General features: G+C 34.3%; 1 protein-coding gene across 1 annotated transcript in view; it reads left to right on the top strand.

The window, feature by feature from the left end:
* The window catches only part of LOC123547501 (protein SFI1 homolog), a 47,824-nt gene that overhangs the window by 3,094 nt on the left and 32,158 nt on the right, over positions 1-12,572 (top strand). The window contains exons 2-7 of the mRNA XM_053550661.1: positions 7,556-7,807; positions 9,003-9,074; positions 9,845-9,955; positions 10,378-10,472; positions 11,202-11,319; positions 12,416-12,518. Coding sequence (XP_053406636.1) covers positions 7,556-7,807; positions 9,003-9,074; positions 9,845-9,955; positions 10,378-10,472; positions 11,202-11,319; positions 12,416-12,518 — 751 coding nt within the window. The remainder of the gene's footprint in view (positions 1-7,555; positions 7,808-9,002; positions 9,075-9,844; positions 9,956-10,377; positions 10,473-11,201; positions 11,320-12,415; positions 12,519-12,572) is intronic.

The raw sequence follows: 12,572 nt of genomic DNA on the forward strand, positions 1-12,572 counted from the left end.
AGGTCAATTACCAACCTCACTGGGTCAAGTTCCATAACTCTAACATGTATTTTGAGCAAATTATGCCCCCTTTTGGACTTAGAAAATTCTGGTTAAAGTTTTACATGCAAGTTACTATCTCCAAAACTAATGTAGATATTGAATTGAAACTTCACATGTGTCTTCGGGGTTATAAAACTAGTTCATAGCAGCAAGTCCCATAACTCTGACCTTCATTTTGGCCAAATTATGCCCCCTTTTGGACTTAGAAAATTTTGGTTAAAGTTTTGCGTGCAAGTACATACAGCTATTACCAAAAGGCATATAGATTTGAAACTTATTTTTTCTTTTTCTAGATCAATTACCTACATCACTAGGTCAAGTCCAATAACTCTGACATGTATTTTGGCCAAATTATGCCCCCTTTTGGACTTAGAAAATTCTGGTTAAAGTTTTGCGTGCAAGTACATACAGCTATTACTAAAAGGCATATGGATTTAAAACTTATTTTTTCTTTTTCTAGATCAATTACCTACCTCACTGGGTCAAGTCCGATAACTCTGACATGTATTTTGGGCAAATTATGCCCCCTTTTGGACTTAGAAAATTCTGGTTAAAGTTTTACATGCAAGTTACTATCTCCAAAACTAATGTAGATATTGAATTGAAACTTCACATGTGTCTTCGGGGTTATAAAACTAGTTCATAGCAGCAAGTCCCTTAACTCTGACCTTCATTTTGGCCAAATTATGCCCCCTTTTGGACTTAGAAAATTTTGGTTAAAGTTTTGCGTGCAAGTACATACAGCTATTACCAAAAGGCATATAGATTTGAAACTTATTTTTTCTTTTTCTAGATCAATTACCTACATCACTAGGTCAAGTCCAATAACTCTGACATGTATTTTGGCCAAATTATGCCGCCTTTTGGACTTAGAAAATTCTGGTTAAAGTTTTGCGTGCAAGTACATACAGCTATTACTAAAAGGCATATGGATTTAAAACTTATTTTTTCTTTTTCTAGATCAATTACCTACCTCACTGGGTCAAGTCCGATAACTCTGACATGTATTTTGGGCAAATTATGCCCCCTTTTGGACTTAGAAAATTCTGGTTAAAGTTTTACATGCAAGTTACTATCTCCAAAACTAATGCAGATATTGAATTGAAACTTCACATGTGTCTTCGGGGTTATAAAACTAGTTGACAGAATCAAGTCCCATAACTCTGACATGTATTTTGGGCAAATTATGCCCCCTTTTGGACTTAGAAAATTCTGGTTAAAGTTTTACATGCAAGTTACTATCTCCAAAACTAATGCAGATATGGAATTGAAACTTAACATGTTTCTTCGGGGTTATAAAACTAGTTGATAGCATCAAGTCCCATAACTCTGATATGCATTTTGGTCAAATTATGTCCCCTTTCAAACTTAAAACTCTTTTGATATTTAACATTTTGGGTAATAATTTCCTGCTTCTGTGACAATATTTCGAATAGTCGAGCTTGGCTGTCTTACGGACAGCTCTTGTTAAAACCAAGATTTGCAATATCAGTCTGTAATTGTTAAACAATGTAAAAGTTAGCATGGTTTATGGCAGATATGCATATTATGAGAGTAATTTCCAGATTTTCTATTAGCGCAGGATCGACATCCCGCACAGGCTACGGCGTTTTAAAGTTAAAAAAAAGTATAAAAATAAATAAAAAAATACTTGTGTTATTAAATATACTTGGGATATTTTGTATCATTTTAATGTTTTTTAACACCTATGACAAATGACTCTTAATACCGTCGTCAACAGAAATTTATAGGCCATAAACTACCAGGGACGTGAGAATCTCATTGAAATTACCGCATAAATACGCTCATTTACTTTAAAAAATGTTTTTCTTTTTCTTTACAAATTCACACCTTTACGCGTGCCTGATCACCGTCAGTTTTACAATTTTATGTAGGCCTACAAGTCTAACACTCTAATGATATTCAATTTTATGGGGAGATATCATCCATATGTTAAAAGCGCAGACCAAACGCGCAAGACAGTTGCCCTGCGCATATAAGAAATATATAAGGTTGCCCGATTTACAAATCGTTGCGCAGATAACAAATTGGTTATTTGCGCTGCGCGATTTACCAAATGCGCAGATTGGCTATATGCGCGTAACATTTAGACTTTCATGATATCTGAGCTTTAATACACTAAAAACTATTGCTCGCATTTATATCAATGTTTATGAATATAGCACTTGTTTTCACAGTAACTGTTGTTTTTCTATGCATAATTAGCACCACCAGTGACCTATATCTAATAAACTAAAATATTGATTCAAAGAACCTTATTCATTTATCTAAATTTACTAGTTCAAACCTGTACAACATCAAATCAACCATTGATTTGTATTTTTAAGCAGAATGAACAACCTTTTGATTATCCCTGAAATGGGTGATCCTCTATTGGCACTTTTTTTAATCGAAGTCAATCTAAAATTCATAATCATATTATTCCTATGAAAGTGTGTGTTTCACTCTTCAAAATGGTACCAAATTTGTGTGGTTTTATCTAAGAAATTGTGGGGTATGCTCAAAAATATTCTACTTCGAAGAATTCAAGAGTGCTAAAATTCAAGTCAGAAAACATGGTTGCAAGAGTTATCTACTCATGGAACTAAAACTCATTATATTAGATCCTTCTTCTTTTGTCTTATAATTGCTAAGTGGTAAGTTATATAACTGGATACTTAAATATTGTATCCTCTAATATGTTTAAGAGAGATTCACATATTATTTTCAAGTGACCCGCTATTGACACTGATTCTCTATTGGCGAGTTGACTGTATTCAAATTACATTTGATGACAAAATATATTGTGCAAATAACATTTAAATGATCATAAAAGTGTCTTTCGGTAATGCGTTATGTAGATCTAGCTCGATACCGAAAGACACCGTGAATTGCTTTAAATACATGTTAATTGATTGTGCAATTAAGATTTTATTGATCATAAATGTATCTTTCGGTAATGCGTTATGTAGCTTACGGATCACCGAAAGACACCGTGAATCACTTTCAGTTCATATGAAAAAATTGAAATTAGATGCTTTATACACAGATTATGATGTTATAAAATATTAAAATGATATTTGATGACGAAATTGATTGTGCAAATAAGATCTTATTGATCATAAATGCGTCTTTCGGTAATGCGTGAATTAATAAAAGATATAGAAGCCCGATTTTCGTTTTCTGCTTCTTCCCTCCTCTGGTGTTGTGCTGTAATTTTCACTCTTGTTGAAAGTTTCTACCAGTACCCGTAAGTATAGATAACAACTACTTTACGCTTTCATTATTTATTATAAACCATATGGAAATGATACATATTTATTAGTGGTTTTAAAACATCCTGTAGTGAACAGTCCCGCGCGACGGCCAAAAATCTAGTCGTATGTGATTATCACTACTCTTGTAGTCCAAGCAAGACTGTCTAGCTGAACGTGCCTCACGTATAATTAGCTTTAGGACAGTGCGGGACCGTATTACTAGCCACAACCGCGTCTTGCTCCGAAACTTCACTTCTGTTTTTTTTTTCTTCTATTTTTTATATACTAGTAGTTGGTGTGTACCTGAAATATAAAACAATTGCTTCATAACTTTTGATTTATCCCTTGTTTCATTGTAAATTTTACGATAATAAATCATTGCAAATTGAAAATAAACTAGACTACTGTCTACATGTACAAGTGAAAATGATATTGATTTAAACATCGAACAATTTTCATGACTTGAAGTTAAAATAAAGTATTTGAAACTGCATTTTATAGAAAGAAGTTTTACTCGAAAACTATAAAATTTAAATACTCTTTATTGATGTCGAGAATTACCTAATTAGCACTTGTTATACCAACATGAACTTATTAATCATAAGTAACTTACCAAATAATTTCGCAACATGTGAAAATTGGCAAACATGCTAAACGAAAGAAAGACTTAGGCAGTTTAATTGCAACAGAGGTGAGTAAAACATTTATTCCAACATGTAATGTTAGTAGTAATTGTTAGTGGACGTTTTAACATTTTTTACATACAAATATGAACATAAACAAAAGAAACAAAACAGTTTATAATTACACATCTTGTAAGCTTAGTGTTTACCTGAAAACAGAAAACAATATTGTTAAAACAAAATATAGGAGCAAAAATGATCTTTCTACAATCAAAAACGGGATTAATTGAGACGATCTGAACACGGAGAATCACCGCAATTGTACACCGCGACGCACCGTGTCCGCCGATCGCTAGGCAGCCGATAACGGACTCGGTGTCCGTTTCGATGTGCTAGCATGTTCGGGACACCGCGAAAGGACACAGTCAATCATTTTTTGTCACTGAGGTCGTGCGAAAAATTGACTTTTCATCTTGGACGTACTGTATTACAGAAAACATATTCCATTCAAAATGATTTTATTAGTCAGGATCAAAACGTAACATACATTTATTATGTACACTTAAAACATTTGTTTTCTGTTAAATTGATCCTGACTAATGAAATTACTTTTTGCCGGATATATTTCTTTGCCATTCCTCACCACAAACCCATTTGGCGGGGGATTCCAATTCATCGAATTTGCTTGTTGGTTAAGTTTTTGTATCATTAACCACATATAGGAATGGATTGAAACTCCACACACATGTCCACTGTTATGAGCTGATGTGTGTTTTACAGGTTCCATAACTCTGTTTTACATTTTACAAAATTATGCTTCTTTTTAGCTCGACTTTTAGAAGAAAAAGTAGAGCTATTGCACTCGCCCCGGCGTCAACATCGCCGTTGGTTAAAGTTTTTGATAAAGTCAAATATCTCTGTTACTGTCAAAGATATTGACCTGAAACTTAAAATATTTATTTACTATCAAAGTCTACACCAGGAGAAACAATCCCCATAATTCCGATTTAATTTTGACAGAGTTATGCCCCTTTTTAACATAGAAGTTTTGGTTAAAGTTTTTGATTAAGTCAAATATCTCTGTTACTATCGAAGCTATTGACTTGAAACTTAAAATAGTTATTTACTATCAAAGTCTACACCAGGACAAACAATCCTCATAACTCTGATTTGAATTTTGACAGAGTTATGCCCCTTTTTAACTTAGAATTTTTGGTTAAAGTTTTTGATATAGTCAAATATCTCTGATACTATCAAAGCTATTGACTTGAAACTTAACATAGTTATCTTCTATGAAAGTCTACACCAGGAGAAACAATCCCTATAATGCTGATTTGAATTTTGATGGAGTTATGCAGGGCCAACACTGGGCTGAAAAATGTTCTTTTACAGCGTCGGTCGCAAAATTTTTGTAGTTTCCATTATTAAATGGTGATATTCTACCTATAGTTGGGTCTTTTTTAAATAAAAATATGTGTACCTATTAAGCTTGTAGTGTTTTTTAAAAAGTAGTCTTGTGTTGGTTAATTGGGTAGAACCAACACTAGATTACATTGCAAAGTCACTCACAAGTTATAAAGACATAAATAATTGAAGATCATTACCTTTAGATTTTGCATGTTTATTAACAGCATAGCAGTTCCTGCTGTGAATGTGTTTGAATTTTGAATTCTTATACAAGGATCGTAAAACATCAATCCTGCTTCACTGTCAAGTCGAAGCCAAGGACTTTTTACTTTCCAATAATCATTGAAATATCTAACTGGTGATTCTTAAGCAAAAGTGGTGTTTGACAAGAATCTTCAATTGTAAAAGAAGCCAAAAGTTTGACAAGTGGCGATTTGGACTAGTTCCATGCCCATTTTATAGTCCAGGACACGGAAATCGTAATCATATTTTTTCACGCATTTTTCTTTTGATCAGACTAAAGACTAAAGAGAAAAATCTGGAATAAACCAAACACTTGACTCGTGTGTAATTGATTCCGCTAATATAGCGATGGCAATTGTCAATTTTAATGTTTGAAAAATCATCAAACAATTTATTGTTTCGCCGATTTGTTTATTAAAGGATTAAAATCATTTAATCAGTAGTAATTAAAACAAACTAGTAAGAGCTTATTCCTTACCTGGTAATTTATCCGATAATTAATTGCAAACTGCAACCCATGTGTCAAGATGTTTATTACACGCGTTACTTCGCACAGTAGCAGAAAACGCAGACGGCTTATCGGTATCGATTTTTCGCAACACTACTTGAAGGCAACTTATCTGAACCAGTCAAAATTCTAGAAAGATCACGATTCAGAACAAACAAATATGTAGAAATTTCCATTTTCGCCACTTGCGATTGTCATGAGCCACTTTTATCGCAAATTCACCAATTGGCTCAAGTGGCGAACAACAGCGTGGGCCCTGTTATGCCCCTTGAGTGGCGGGGGCATATAGATTTGCTCTTGTCGGTCAGTCCGTCCTTCCGAGAATGTTGTGTCGCGCCTAGCTCCAAAAGTATTTGACGTAGAGTCACAAAACTTTACAGGAATGTTGGTCAGCATGTGTAGTTGTGCACCTGGGGTTTCTCGTCTGGATTCATTCAGTCTTGTAGGAGTTATGGCCCCTGACTTAGTAAAAAATTGGTCATTTTAATGTTGTGTCGCGTGTAGCTCCAAAAGTATTTGACCTAGAATCACCAAAGTTTACACGAATGTTGGTCAGCATGTGCAGTTGTGCACCTGGGGTTTCGCGTCCGGATTCATTCAGTCTTGTAGGAGTTATGGCCCCTGACTTATTTTGTTTTTTAAGTTTTTTCATTACACAAGACCAGACTTCTTGTCCAGACTTACTCAAAAAAAAAAAGTTTGTGAAACATGTATGTTAAAATGTACTTGACCTAGAATCATAAAACATTAGAGGATTGTTTTATAGCCTGTGAAGTGTTCTCTTTAGGATTTTACTCAGCTAGGCCAGAGTTATGGCTAACTAAGTGAAAAATACACATAAGGTTCTTAAAAGCTTGTGTTGCAAACATCTTAAAAATTATTTAACCTGAGTCATAAAACCATGTTACAGTGGCAGGAGTGGGGGTCACCAGTATCCTATGGACACACATCTAGTTAACTTAGAATTTTCAGTTAAAGTTTTTGATAAAGTCAAATATCTCTGTTACTATCAAAGCTATTGACTTGAAACTTAACATAGTTATCTACTATCAAAGTCTACACCAGGAGAAACAATCCCCGTAACTCTGATTTGAATTTTGATTGAGTTATGTCCCTTTTTGACTTAGAATGTTTTTGTTAAAGTTTCTGATAAAGTCAAATATCTCTGTTACTATCAAAGCTTTTGACTTGAAACTTAAAATAGTTATTAACTATCAAAGTCTACACTTTGAAAAACAATCCCAATAACTCTAATTTGAATGTGTGCAGAGTCATGCCCCTTTTAAAGTTTTATAAAGTTTTTACTGGCAAAGCTCTAATTTGAGTCAAGCACTGAGAAAAGTCGAGCGTGCTGTCTTATGGACAGCTCTTGTGTTACTTAAATTCATTCAATTGACAAGGCTGTTGAATAGTCAAACGTTTCCATTCTCCGACAGCTGTTGGTACTAAATGTACTTTTTATCTGATGGTAACAGGAAGGTGAAAGAACCAAAATTTGTTCAGAGTCACCCAAAATCAAAGATTCCATCGATGATGCAAGCTGACAATGAAAAAAAAGTTCCAGGACAATTACAACCAGAGTCCAGCAAACCGGCCACAGCTGCAAGACAGAGAAGGCGTAACAAGGTCAAACCTGGGTCAATGGGACATACCACTATAGATATCAAACATTACCGGCCTGGCTACACATGGAATAGGGGTGGCAGGATGAAGGAAATTAGAATCAGGTATTTTTTATCGAAGAGATGTTGTTACTGCACATCCACGCAGTCTGATCAGGATCCATGCTCTTCACTAACAGTTTCTCAAACTGCAATAGGCTTTGAAAGCCAACATCATGGAACCTGACCAGACTGTGCAGATGCGCAGGCTGGTCTGGATCCATGCTAGTCGCAAATGCACTATGTTGGTTTTCTCATGGTGCAGCTCATTTGCACCAGATATAGTTCCTTTTTTGGTAGACTTGCATGTAAGCATAACCTGAATATTCTCATTCAGTTGACGCTTCCATGTACTTTGTACTGCCATTGAATATGGCTTAAAGCTTATTTTCAGGCTGTTAAAAAAAGTTTGTAAAAAAAGTTTTAATCATTGTGTATGGTTTACTGTTTTGGTTTCAATTTGTTACTGTATTAATTTGTTGCTTTTCTAGTGTGCTGTTCTTTGTGGTGGCCAAATGGTTACGGTCATTGAATTAGATAGATATAGAGAATCCGTCATTGGTCTTCGGTGAAGATCGGGAAATCCCAACCCGAGGGCACTCCGCTCAAGTCTTAAACGAGGCTGTGCCGAGTTTAAGACTTGATCGGTGCGCCTGAGGGTTTGGATTTCTGATCTTCACCGAACACCAATGATGGATTCTATTTCTCACTTACACAAAATTACATCAGCAGAAATAATAAAAACAAGCATGAAAATATGGAACTAATTAAAATGCGGGAAACTGACGTCCATAAGCAGAAGTGACGTCATGACATTTCAGTGACGCACAATAACAAAGTTCCGCTTTAGTTTTATCGTTTGTAGCGTAACGGGACGTTCTTATCATAAGGTAACGAATTTTGAATCGAGAAATACACTATAAGGAATGGAGAGAAAAGATAAAGGTACCTGATTTTTAATTATTTTACATAAATAATATGTATATTCAGTGCAGGAAGTAGTCCGTCACAGGAGTGTGAGATAACCCATGTGAGATAAGATTTTCCAGCATTTCTAAAAATAGAGATTTTTCTGTCCGATAAGTGAGAAAACTTCATATATATCTGCTATAATGTCATCATGAAATATTTCCTGGAAGCTACAGAGTTAGCAGACTCTGACTAGCCACCCTTATCATTGTACATGAATGCTGTACATTGTTTATATATTTTCTTGCATAATTTCATTATCTGGAATTGACAGTGCTTTTCTCCATTTCAGACATTTGGCTAGAAAGTTTCTTTTAATCTGGAAGAAGAAAGTTTTTGGAAGGGTGACCCCTTCCCAAGCAAGGTACAACTATACAATTAATATCTTTTTACTGTTAATTGAGTTTTTTCATCAACACTTTCTTTAAAAAGTTGCACAAATACATAAGAAGATTTTATTTTAACAAAGAAATAAGAAAAATGTTAATATGTCATTGAACTTAAACAAAAAAATAGGTACATATTAGCCCATTTCTTCAGTATCTCATAAAATTCATTAAACAGAAGTTTAAATCTAGATACTATGCTTAATATCTCCTCTGAATCGGATACTGTAAAATTATTAGATTTCGTGAGTGTGAAATTTCGTGGTTCTGGTCAAAAAGGCATTTTCGTGGGGATGTGAATGGATTTCATGGATTTCAACTTTTGAACATAAAATGAATGGGAATTTTACTTGTTTGCTGGGATTAAATTTCGTGGATTGACTCAACCACGAAATCCACGAAAATTAGTCCCCCACGAATATTAATGATTTCACAGTAACTTTTTGCACGGCTTATTTTGTGTAACTCTATTAGGCAATAGACATACTTTCACCCTTGTTGACTCAACAGTTTTAGAAACTTTGTGTAGTATAACTGGATATACATTGATAGATAATGATGCTCTATATTCATGACAATTTCAAATTGGCCACTAGCTTTTTTGTCGATGTTAGTGAAATAAAAATATGCGATAAATATTCAGCACATATTTTTGAGAGGTATGGAAAACTCATTTTCAAGTGTTTGAAATGACAAAAGACCAGGCCTGGATGCTTATCTGAATACAAAAACTTGTGCTATATTTCAGGGAGCACTACAGACTAAGATTACTGCGGCAGACTTTTAGAGTATGGCATGAAATGTGGTGGGAATTACGGAAGGAATGGCGTCTCGTAGTTAGGGCTGAATGCCATCATAGGTCTGTTAATACAAATAAATAGTTGAAAACAGTGAACTTGTCTTTTATGAATTTAGTTTTATCAAGTGAGTTTACTTTGCACAACAAACCGAAAGCTTAAAATTACAGTGGGGCTAGCAGGTTCTTCTGTTTTAGTTCTGGGAATCTTTTGTTATGATAATACTTAAATTTGTTCTTATTTTATGAGAATGATTAGAAAAAAAACAGATGGATTAATTCAATTTTATAACAAATCTGTACTGCATGTATAACACAGTAGATTTTATATTTAAAATTGTTTTACCTTTTTATTTACAGTTTCTGAATAAATGAAACTGTTTTCTGATGGCATATAGGCATGCATCTTTAAACTGTGCACAAAGTCAGTAAAAAGTTTACTTTAATCTTTTATTGTATTTCTTACTTGGGTATTATTGTTTCAGATATGTGTTATGGCAAAGAACATTTCGAGCATGGAGAGAATTTATAGAAAGACAAAGGATAAAAAATGCAAAACTTGCCCTGGCAGAAAAACATGGTAAATCATAATTTAAATTCTTGCACTTGGGTATTGAGACAGTAAAACCTACCTCCAAGGTTTAAAAACTGTTTGTAGACCAGTCTCATAATGCATCTTTGCCATTTGTCAGTTTCAAAAATAGATTTTAGAATCAACCAATCAGATGCTGGTGTTTCTAGACTGGTTTCCAGATTCAGTTTTATAATCTTGGACACATTGACCTTATCAGTCAGAAAAAAATTGACAATAATGTTCCAGGTTGTTTTTGTAGATCCTATTGTAATCCTGCAATATCTTTCAACTGACAGTCATCAAGAAGTGTTCAATGTTCCTTATTGTGGAGAAGTATATAAAAGTTGTATTACCACATTTCTGTAGTGGAAAATTGATAGATATGAAATATGAACAGCATTGATACTGTCAGTCTTCTATGTCATACTGAGTAATGAATGGGCCTCTGTGACCAAGTGGTTAAGGCTGCTGACTTTTAGTTACTTGCTCCTCACCACTGTAGGTTTGGAATGTAGGATTCTCTCATATGAGAAAGCCATCCACCTGTATTATAGATGTTGGTGGTTCTACCCAGGTGCACAGCCATAATTGAAATAATGCCTAGAGGGGCACTTGTGGTCTTGAAAGTCATTAAATTGCTTTTTGTCAGTGTGAAATTAAACCTCACAAGAAAAAAGACACAAACAAAAAAGTGCCTAATGAAGTTACTTTGACTCGGTTTTAAATGTTTTCCAGCATCCACAAAGTTGACAAGGAAATGCATTATGGGATGGTGGCTGTATGTACACAGCAGACGGAAGAAGAACGAGAAGAATAGACAAGCCCTAACATACCATAAAAATCGTTTACTGAGGTTTGTTTCATATGTCCAGTATGCTAAACTTGCGTGGTCGTGCAGATTTCTAAATGCTAAACTTATATTATAATGTAATGTTCTCTGAAACAGCTTCTTATGTCAAAAATTTGTTATGTCCACAATGTTAAACTTGAATTGTAATGCAAAGTTCTATGAAATAGTTTCTTTTGTCAAAAATGCCGAAGTAGTATGGTTGTGCAAAAATCTATAAATGTATATGATAGAGACAAGTTCTATAAACGTAGGTGGTAGTGCAAAATTCTATAATAAAAAAAACAGATCAGAAACTCTCATTAAAACATACAGCTAGATCCTTCTATTTATCTTGATAATCAAATGAGATCAATGAGGAGCTTTCTTTTCCCACTTTACCTTAAGGGTGTATACAAATGATCAATTTTCCCAGATGTCTAAATAAAGTACTTTTTGTTACATTTTTCATGAATAACAGTAAGGCCTTTATTGATACTGCCATTATGGTAGCAAGGATACATGCAAGTCGTTTGCAGGTTGGGTTGATTAGTATCAGTTACCAAAAACATGGAAATTCTCAAGACAATTGGGTTTGGGAAATTAAAATTGAAGTAGATTCCTCAAAAAGTTTTCTTTTGTGTTAACTGTTATTGCTTACTATACCATAATCTACAGTATAGGAGAGTATCTGCTTGAAAATAAATTTCTAAATGTGTTGAGAATGAGTTTGTAACCTGTCAAATTATTGCTTATAATGTATATAGTGGAAACTTTATAAATGTTCTTGTATGAAACTGCTAGCCCAATTTTATAGCAATTTTACACATATGTTTCTTGGGTGACCCTGTATGAAGATGGTACAAATTTTTGTGTTTCTTCAAAAAACATGTCTGCCTGGGTGTGTTGTCACTTTCCCTTTTATTTGTGATGTGGAAACTTAAAATATTCTTGTTTGATATTGTCATATCACATCATGCACCCCCAACCCCACAACACTGGCACTGTTTCAAAATAATTTCACAGATATTTTCCTTGCATAACCATAGATTATTTGGAATGCCAAAATATACAGATTCAGTTGAAATAGATAGCCTTGCACTTCAGTTCATGTCTGTTACAGAACCTGTTGGCAGCAGTGGTATTCAAGCCATGAGTTAGTGTTACACAGGCAGCATATAGAGACTGTGGCACTGCAGTTTTGGGCGTACAGAATTCAGGCACAGGTATATATCATGTATTTTATCAACTTTGATGAGCATAAAGTAAAATGTTCTTAA

The sequence above is a fragment of the Mercenaria mercenaria genome, chromosome 9 (genome assembly GCF_021730395.1).
Source record: "Mercenaria mercenaria strain notata chromosome 9, MADL_Memer_1, whole genome shotgun sequence".
NCBI lineage: Eukaryota > Metazoa > Mollusca > Bivalvia > Venerida > Veneridae > Mercenaria > Mercenaria mercenaria.